At 47.5% G+C, this 10430-nt stretch overlaps 1 protein-coding gene across 1 annotated transcript in view; it reads right to left on the minus strand.

Annotated features, from left to right (window-relative positions):
- Positions 1–6689, minus strand: part of LOC112956427 (transmembrane protein 271-like) — a 9027-nt gene extending 2338 nt beyond the window's left edge. The window contains exon 1 of the mRNA XM_026049948.1: positions 6615–6689. Coding sequence (XP_025905733.1) covers positions 6615–6689 — 75 coding nt within the window. The remainder of the gene's footprint in view (positions 1–6614) is intronic.
- Between the last annotated feature and the right edge of the window lie 3741 nt (positions 6690–10430).

Below are 10430 nucleotides of genomic sequence, written 5' to 3' on the forward strand. Positions count from 1 at the left end.
CCCGCTCCGGCTCCGCTCCGGCTCGGCTCCGGCTCGGCTCCGGCTCCGCTCCGCACGGCAGGCAGCCGCCGGCCGCAGTGAGCCGGGCGCGGCGAGCGCACACGCTCCCCCCGCGCCTTCCCCCCCGCCTCCCCGTCCCCGCCCGCCCTCTCTTATCGCGGCGGCGGCGGGAGGCGATTAATTATGGATGGGAGCCGCGGCTCGGGGAGGGGGCGGCGTGGGGGTGGCGATGATGATGAGGATGATGATGATGATGGGGGGTTGCCGCCCGCTCTGCCGCTCATGCCTCTCCCCCGGCGGCGACCCCCGGCAGCGGCAGCCGTGCGGGAACGGGGGCCGCCGCTAAACCTCACGCGTTCGCGCTTCCCCCCACCGTTAATTTCACTTTATTTATTTATTTATATTTTATTTTTTTTTCCCTCCACCTTAAGCTTTTGCAGGCGCCGCAGTGAGGCGGCCGCTTTGGTGCAGCTCCCCCCCCACACCTCCTGCCTGCAGCCCCCCTCACTCTGCCCTCATCCCCCTCGCTCGCCCCCGTCCCGCCCCGCGGGGCGCGCAGACCCCCCCGCGCTCCCCAGCGCCCGCCCCCCGCGTGGGCCCCGCCGCACAATTCCCCGTGGGATGTTTCTCATCCCTCAGGGATGCGCGGGGGAGCGGAGAGGGGGAGGCTGCTCCCTCAGGGACGCCCGGTCCGCGATCCGGATGCCCCGCGGGAAGCAGCTGGTGTCGAACTTGGGGAAGCGGGGTGGTTCTTGGTGGGGGGCTTGGAAATGAGGGGGAAACGTAAAAATGTGCGGTTTGATGCAGGGGGGAAATCGGTGCCCTGCAGGTGATGGCGGGAACTGCTTGGGGAAGGGAATTGGGGGGCTCTTCCCTGGCCCCTTCTGCATCCCGTGGAGCCGCAGGCTCCGTCTCCCCCATTTTCCCCTTCTGCCGCCGCTCGCCAGCCTGGCCGGGTATTTTTAGCAAGCACTGCTGATTAGCATGCAGCGGAGAGAGGCAGGGAGAGAAAGCCGCTTCCAAGCCGTTTTCTCCTCCCTTTCCAACAGGGACCTCGCGCCTGGTGGCTGCGGGAGGTGCTGGAGGCTCCCCATGGCCACTGGTTCTGAATGGAACGGAAGCTGGACGGGTCTCCTGACTGGAAGGACTGCCTTGTCAGGAGGCCATGCTCCATAATGGAAAGGAGTGGATGCTCCACTGCTAGGCACCATCCTGCCCCGTGGGGCTGTGGTAATGGGAGGATTTTGCTCCCCTCCATCTTCTCAGGCCCCATGGAGCACTCCCTTGATGGAGGAAGAGCAGCAGTCCCATGGGTCCGGTGGTGGCTGGAGGCATCCGAGTCCCCAGGTGTCCCCTACCTAACTGGGAGGGATGGGAGCCAGCACCGGAGCGAGGCTGATGCCGTCCTGCTCCCGGGAGCCTTGCAGCTTCTTCCCATTCCTTTGACACCCCAAGGAACAAGGTCTATGGGTCTTCCAGTTCGTGTCCACGGGAAGGCTTTTCCACCTGTGGATGTTGCTTGTCAAGAGCTGGGACTGATGGAGAAAACTAGCCCTTCACGTGCCTTTAAAGGAGCTTGCCTGTGTCCTCACGGTTCTGGAGAGATAAATGTACACGGGGAGCACGGCGCTATGCGAAGCACAGCAGCGTCTGCCGAGGTCTCTGCTGCGCCCAGCGTTGCTCCAGCAGCACATGCAAGTCCTCCATCCAGCGGCTAATCCCGAGGCCCTGCGGGACCCTGAGCGCAGGCAGGGGGAAAGGGGAGCTTCAGGCGCTGAGAAGTAAACACTTAATGAGCTAATTGCATGTCGAATGGGCCAAGTTTCTCATTCCCTGACACGCAACACAAATACTCTTATTTACATGGGAAGGAAATGCATGATTTGTATCTCTTCATTGCTGCTGTCAAGAGCTTAGTGGGATTCAGGCGAGGATTAGGTGTTTATTATCAACGTCGAGATAGGCAAAAGGTTAGGGAGCCTTGTGTCCTATGCATTAAGGTATTTATTAGCCTTTAAACAGCAAGGGTGAAGGAAGGAAAAGCAAAACTTCCAGCGGGGTCTGTCTGTTCCTGTGCTATGCACAGGGATTCTTGGGGGTTTCCCTCTAGCTTTCTGCTCCAGCCATATGCCAGAGAGGCTTCTCTGGAATGGATGGGCACAGGCATCTCCTTCTCCTCAGCTAGGACGCAACCCTCCAAGGAAGGACCATTCCTTGCCCTCTCTTTGTAAAGGAGACCCATCTCCACTAGCTCCCTTAAAAACCTTGAGTTTTGTGAGTCCAGACTGATGCACAAGGTTAAGGTTAAGAATTAATAATTCCGCTACACCTTTTTTTATTCCTCCTGTGGGACAACTTGCTGCTCCCGACCTTTCCTGATGCTTTCCTTGCCTCATCCCCTCCAAAAAATCTCCCTGCCTTCCAAGCACCATATTCAATATGCAAGGCTAGGAGCTCCTCTGTTAACACCCTCCCCTATGTGCAATTTATTATTCATAAATCTCCTGGGTTTCAGTGTCACTCTGAGTTAGCAGAATTTTTCTTATAGCTGTTTAACACTCTGTGATGTAGCACGTATTAGGTGAGAGGGAACTCCATTGCACACATACACACACACACAAAAATCAAGACCATTTGTATATATCGCACGTTCACGCTCAACTCTCCTCGGACAGAATGTCGGGAAACACAGTAATAATGTTATTACATTAATAATAGCAGACATAAATCAGAATTTATCACAGCTGCTTTGAAGAGTTATGTTGTTAGACCCGAGGAGAGGTGCGTGGGACTTCGAGGTACCACGGTGTCCTGGGGCTTGTGTCCTCAGAGGAGGATGGAGCTGTTGCTCATTCGCTCTCCTGGCTGGGAAACTAAACATGTATCTGTAAAATAGAGACCTTCCACTTGTGCCATCAGAGTGCAAAGCTCTGCGTTATTTTATTGTCTGCCTCTCCTGTGTTTATGGTGAGATGCAAGTGCTGTTATTTCAAGGCCCTTTTTGATAAATGGGTGTCATAGTTTGGATTATTGACTTGGCGGCTGCATAACCTCCCATAACTTGCTCAGTTTCCTGCTTCTGCATTTTCTCCCTGGCTCTACAGGGGATTGTTGACTGCAAAATCTTTTTACAATAAATTACTTGATTAAAGAACACCCTAGAAATTAGAAACGTGAAACTCTGTAAATGGAACCTATCACTTTTCATTTTGGTCCTTCTTCCCTTCCATTTCCAAGATCTACCAGCATTTTTCTGTGTGCTTGAGGCCCAGTATTTTCCTACTTCCACAGAATAATAATCTGAGATGGGGATTTATGGAAGGAACTTTGGGAAAGACCCTAATGCAGGTTGCAGGCTGCACAAACAGGAACAGCAATGTGGTTGCTGATGAAAATAGGGATTTCTAGGGATACTGCTTTGGTGACTGATGCTCAGAGGAGGGAGCATGGAGCTTGGGAAGAGAAAGTTAATGCCAAGTAAAGGAGTTAACTGAGAGAAAACGGAGACTATATTTGAAGCTGGAGTTGTGTGGTTATTTTAGTAGCCATTACCAGCAGTGTTGGATTAAGGTATGGAGTAGAATGGTTTAAGCAGGTCTCAAGAAGCTCTCTAGGTCTCACTGGCTAAGGGTAGGCAGTGGAAGGTCAAGAGGGCTGCAATGCATGTGTGTTGACACCACAGGCCAGTGCTCCAGGTGACCCGCATGGCCCTGCAGTCCCTTCCACAAGACAAGAGCTCCTGGAGCCAACCTGCTCTGGGCTGTGCATGTGTCTGGTTCCAGCCAGGGTATACTGAGGCTGAGTAGAGGGTCCCTCCCTGCTTGCCCTTGCTCGTGGCACCCAGGATGCTCCTGCAGCTTGTTGCAGGCCTATGGTAGCCTAGGTGGACTCATTGACCACCATCCTCGGAGCCCTGTCACCCAGTCAGTTTCTCCCCACATCTGCTTATCCACTTGTCTGGGTGGTAGTGTCATGACTCCTGCACCAGAACACTGTGGGAGTCGGCATCAAAAGTCTTGTTAAGTGTGAGGTAAATGACATCCATCCACTGCTACTGTGTTGGCTGTGATTCCAGTTGTTCTCTCATAGGAAGGGCTTCATTTCCAGCCAAGTTCCAAGTGCACCCGCACAAGGCATGTTCGTGCTAGTAGCATACCCAGCACCACTGTCTGATGCTGATGCAGGTGCAGCATGACTTGCTTCCATGCTGTTAGTCTGTCTCACTCTTCTACCAAAGGTAAGTTCTCCTTGACTTCCTTTCACTCTCAGCCTAGGTAGCTATCTGCCCAGGTTGGCAAGCCCTGGCATAAGAAGAGAGATCTCAGCTGACAACTATTGCAGAGGAGCACAAATGCATGAAAGCTCTGCAATAAATTTAACAGACATTTTTTTTCAAGGCAAGATATCTACCCAACTTCGTGCAAAGCAAAGCAAAGCAAAGCAAAGCAAAGCAAAGCAAAGCAAAGCAAAGCATACAATTCATTGACACAAAGAAATCCTTACCACTCACAAGCAAAATCACAGGGCATCACAGTTGTCAGGATCTCCTGTTTCTGTCGTGAGCACTGATTCCTGCATGCAGCACAGGATGCCGCCTATACACCTGCTCGTTGCAGTGCATGTGCTGTGCATGTCCTCTTCGGGTGTGCTTGTCCTGCTCCACACTGGACTTGGTGCTAGTGTTGTGCTTAGTGCAGGAGGAAAAAGAAACTCAGGAAAATCTTAGCAAGGGCTAACATTCCTGCTGTCCCCAAGACAAGAGCCGCTCGGGCCTGACAGATGATTTACAGTTGGATTCAATGGTCTTGAAGGTCTTTTTCAACCCTGATGGTTCTATGATTCTCTGACTTCTGCTGAATTTCTCTTGTGAGGAAGAGAATTCTTCTTTTTTTGATGAGCTGTGTGTTGAGGAACTTTCCTAGCGAGGACCTGTGTTCAGCTCACTCTTCTGTGGACAGTCACCTCTGAACAAAGAGGAGTTACCTCATCCCAAACAGGTCCCGAGGGGAGATGGTAAGATTTTTAGCACTGATACAGCTCTTTGGCTAGTAAATGTGTTTGGGGATCCCGTTCACATCTCACTGACTCACATGAGGGGTTGACATGTGTTGGATGTTGAACGCATGCCTAGATGCTCCGGCGTATAGTGGAATTTCACTGAAGCAGATCCTGACCACACTATTGGCTTCAGGCAGGAGTTTCCAGCTTTGCACTTAATTCTGGCTCATATATACCTGAATACCAGGTCGTACTTACACAGGAGCCTGATACTCACCCCTTATCTGCTCTCCGCTTGGGTCTCCCCAGCCTTTGCCCTGAGGTAAGGACAAAATGTGGGGAAAGAGCTCTCCTGTTAGGAGCATTTATTAGTGCTTGATTAATACAAGCACTTCAACCGGCTTCTTAAAGCTTGTTTTGTTTCCTGGCTCCATTCCCTTCTCCTGGCTGAAACATGTGCTTCAAGGCGTGCTGAGGCATCTGAGAGGAGCTGCCCGGGGACCTGTGAGCAACCTTTATTACTGCTTTATTTTAAATGCTGTGGCATTACCATGAAAAAGGGATGGTTTCTCTGTGCAGTTGGATTGCATCTTTTCAATCGATTGGGTAATTATGTGAGGAGCATTCTGTGTTTACAGGGCTCTAAAATAAAGCAGAGGTTATTCTGAGGAAAGGTCAGATATTTGCTGAAGCATTTGTAAAATCAGTTATTTGGTATTACCTGACAAATTAGTTAAACAAGGACATCTTTCCTTTGTTTATTCCACAGTAGTGTTTAATTATGATCAAGTTGCACAAAATGTACCTGGTGCTATTGTCACAGCTGCCTTAGGGGTGGCACCTGGATGGCTTACTGATAAATTATTGATGAAAGCCCTTGCAAATCAAAAAGATCTTTGAAAATCCTCTGCCAACACTGCTTTACCTCCTGTCTTGAGAAGGCCACTTTATGTTTTGCATCCTGGTGCACGTTACAATTATTCTGAGGTGATGACAGGGCAGTGCAGAACTCTTCTTGAGTCCCTAGGATATCTCCAGGCTGCCTTTAAGGGGCTGGAGAGCAATAACCTTTTGTCAGGAACAAAGGTCTGCAGCACCGCTTGAAATATTTCAAGATTAAAAATAAATAATGAAAAAAAAAAAGGTTGAAAAATGTTAGCACCTTGTAAACAGCATCATGAGAGCACAGGGGACTTCCCAGCTCAGCCCATCCAGAGTGCTGATGCTGCACACATCATGTCCCTGTAATAGCTCTCATGAACAATTCACTCTGCTCTTAAAAGTCTCTGGCTGCCCATTGGAAAGCTGTGTTGATGGTTGCAAACCTCCCCACTGCTTCCAAGCTAAGTGTGTTTTATGTCCAGCCTGCATTCATTTGTTCTTGTGCCAACGTTGTCCTTTCACTTAAATGGCTCCTCTCCTTCTCTAATGTTTACTCTCCTGATGTATTTATAGACAACAAACATATCCCATTTGAGCTTTCATTTTTTTTTCTAAGACTAAATAAACCAAATCTTTCCAGTTCTTTTTACACTAAAAATATTCTATTCTCTGCAGTCTGAGTTCGTCTCTGAACACATGTCCAGAACAGAAGGATGCCTCTTGCATGGTCTTACCAAGGCCTTGGATGATGGTATCGCAGCTTCCTCCTCGGCAGAAGAAAACCCTTGCTCGGTGATGCCAGGACTCATGATTTCTGCTTGCCCAGTTCTTCCAGTTGCAGGGCTATATCAGTACCTAGCGCACATCAAGGGTGATGTGGTGGGTTGCCAACATTTGGGTTCTGAGTTAATGGCAACCCCTTGAAAGGATCTCCTACTCTTTTATTGATCTTTTTTCATCCAGTTTCTATTATTCCAGTTGTGAAGGTAACTCAGCTCTTGCCTTCCTGATATTTTGGACCTCCTCAGGGTTGTCTCTTTCTTTCTGTCCCTCCAGGAAATCTCTTTATTAACTGCATTCAGTGTGGCACTTCTTTCCCATTAGCAGCTGCTGATGCTGCTCCCTCTTAGCAAGCTCTTGGGCCCCCTTTTCTCCTCCAGTTTCACCATTAGCCTCCCACAAACGTTATTCCAAATGATTTAGCAGACACTGTGATGGAGAGGTGATAGGACCACCAAGGAGAGTGACACACTCCAGCTCTCATAAGCTGTGGCATGTTTTGGCTCTTCTTGATTTGTTTTTTAGCATTACTCTTCTCTTTTTGTTTTGTTTTGTTTTAATCTTATGCTGGTACCTGGTACAGACCTGCGTGTGTACCTGAACTTTTTCTTATCAGATTTCAGAAGGGAAAAATACATGTTTTAAATTGCCTTTTATCCAGCATCCTCCGAATTTGTGTTTGCTTTCTTTACGATAATTGACTCCAGCCTGCAGATTTCCATCTGCTGGTCCTTCCATGACGCCAGGCTGGAGCTATCCACGGATCTCAGTTTGAGTCCACGAAACTTGGGGAGTTTCTGTTGCACTTGCAGTGTGATGGCTTCTCTGCCCGCTGTGATTTCACTTCCATCCCTTCCAGTGCCATCCCTTCTGGAGGCCTTGGCTTGACATTCATGCAATATGCTTTAAAATGATTTTGCTGGTTTATTTTCTCTTATTTTGCTCATTGCATTCCAACTCAAGATTTTCTTTCCTCATCTTCCTGTTTGCATAACAGAAAAAACTCTTTATTCCTGATAACATCTTTCCGAGACCTATGATTGTGTGGCCGGGGGTAGCTCTTACTCTGCCCCCCAGCTCTAGACAATACTTGTGGGTGATGCTCTTTCCCTTTCTTGCTCTTTGGCTTCAACATTTGTTCTCTTCATCCTCAGCTCTGCATTAAGCCTTGCTCCTGGCTCACTGCCAGGTCTCCCATATTCTGGATTCTTTATTTTTTTCTGATGATGGGTCTTGCATTTCTTTTTAACAGAGACTCTTCTGTCATGTCACTCTGCCCTTTCCTGGCTTGGAGGCGAATTTCTAGTCCCTGCTCTTATCACTCTTGTGTCTTTTGTACAATGTTTTAGACTTATTTCTCTTTTCTCCCTCCTGGTAGGCTTGTTCTGCTCCTTTCTTTCTGGCAATGCCTCTCTTGCCTAATTCTCTTCCTCATTTTCTGGTATAGCAAACAGTCCCTCAATTTCAGTTTTCTTCTGCTAGCAGGAGGCTCGTCTAGCTGCAGCTTTCTTTCCCTGTGTTTCCGTAAGCTGTCCACTGCAGCTAAGGATTTATCCTGAACTGCACATCTTCACCCATCTTGTACTGATGCAACTTTTTTTTTTTTTTCCTTTCTTATGTTCTGCTAAGTCTGCATATTCTGATTTGAATTCCAGGTGCTCTTTTTAATTTATTTTTTTCCTTCTGGCTGATGCTTTTCCTGTAAAAAGCAGTAAAGGCTGCTCAGCATGCCTCACCTTTCTGATCTGCAGTTGATGGCTACATTTTTTTTTTCATGTTTCCCCAACACTATCATCATTTCAGACTTTTCTCTCCTGTCATAATCTTTAAAAACGTGGAGGGACCTCCCACTGCAGATGTAAGGTCTGTTTGCTGGATCCCTTCACTGCTGCTTATTTAGTGCTTAAATTCCTTACTCAGTTGTCAATCTATCTGTTTTTTCCTTTGGTTTTCTTTATTCTGGTCTTTTGGGATTTTTTTTTTTATTGTCTCAGAGTGGCATCTGGTTTCTTAGTTTTTTTTTTTTTGTGATTCACCTTGGAGCTCAGAATGAGGGAAGGCCACAAGATGCATGGACTTTGACACAAGAAGAAAATAAGGCTTGATGCAGATGAAACCCAGCATGAAGCATGTTTCCTATAGGAGCTGTAGCTGGCTGGACACATGCATGTTTTCTGTTATTTTGAGGAGACCATAGACCCATAAATCCCACCCTCTAAGGGGGCTGGTGCTTGCGTGGGGCACAGCTGGATGGATCCCGGTGGAAGGGGCCAAGGCGAAGGATGACGAACGCTTTCCAATGAATGTGTGCTGTGGAAAGCAGGGATGCCCACAGACCCCAGCAAGGGCTCTCAGTGGGCTGGCACGAGCAGTTACTGCTTGTCTGCAGTCCACACTGTCGGGTTTTGCTTTTTGGGCACAGCCCGATTTTTTCTTTTTCTTTACATCTTCATCGTAGTGCCTGTGCTTATTAAAGAATCTTATTTCAGGAAAACTCTCTGCAATATGGCATATACATCATTAGCTGTAATTAACTCAAATTAACCACATTAAATTCTGCCACACTTCTCTCACCATATTTTGAAGCTGGCTTTAATAGGTTTTGTGACTAACGAACCTGTATCTTGCAAGTTCAAGTCCTACAAGCTCGTTCGCATTCCAGGTGTCCCCTTCATCATTTTAGCACCGCGCCTGTGAATCCAATCCTTTGCTGTTCAGGTGTCTCCATAATTAGCTTGCTGCCTGGCAAGTTTTTCTCCTCTGTGAGTGCAGGCTTCTCATAGCGCATCTTTGGGGCTCTTTATCTGAAAAATTTGGGTAGATASTGGTCATGACAGCATCTCAATACGCAGCTTAGAAATGCCCAGCCTTGAAAAACCTAGTTAAACAAGTGAATGCTACACTTGGCAGAGATCTAAATATCATGTATGCTGAAAAACACTTCATCTTGCTTATTTAAATACTTAGGCAAAGTTTTGGGCTTTTTTTCTCTGATATTTACTTCCCCTCTACTCTTCCTGTTCGGTATTAATCCTGGTTTTGTTGCTGCTGTTGGGATTTGCTCTGAGACGTACATAAAACCAGTGGTTGAAAGGCCATTTCTTATTACCAAAGTGTGTTTGGTAATAAGAAATGATGCTAATGTGTTCTGTGGGTGAGGATGATGTACTTTAGCACATTAACTTCTGCAGATTAGCTTAGCATTTGGAGGTGGCTCTTCGTTCTTCAGACACTGGCTAATGAGTTTCTTAGGATAATGCCTCATAAAGAGGAGCTGGAAATGACAATTCTGGTCACATATATTGAAGATCTACCCAGTAGAAACCTGTTCACCCAGCAGTCCAGTTCATGAGCTACAAAAGTGCCATCACAGTAGACACTGGCAATGTTGATTCTTGCACAAGACGGTGGGTCCATGGGCATCCACAGAAAAGAGCTTCTTAACATCCTTGAAAGAGTTCATCATGCCCCAGGTTTTTCAAGGCTTCATGCATATTAATTTGCTTCGGGTTATAATCAAGCTGTCACTGATTTTAATGGGTCTTGGACCAGACAGGCCTTGGGTTTTTGTATGGTACCCATTACAGTGTTAATTAACTTAGCATGCAGATTTAGCTGTGAAGCTTAGAGATTTCATTTAGTTTTTATAATTTAATTGTGGAAACGTGCCAATAATTGCAGAGGAGAAGTTACGTGCAATTAATATTGACCCAAGACTACTCAAATGTCAGACACTTGTCTCTAAAGACTTGCTACAGAATCCAAAATGT

Source organism: Nothoprocta perdicaria, unplaced genomic scaffold (genome assembly GCF_003342845.1).
Source record: "Nothoprocta perdicaria isolate Ctin4 unplaced genomic scaffold, notPer1 scaffold_63, whole genome shotgun sequence".
Taxonomy (NCBI): domain Eukaryota; kingdom Metazoa; phylum Chordata; class Aves; order Tinamiformes; family Tinamidae; genus Nothoprocta; species Nothoprocta perdicaria.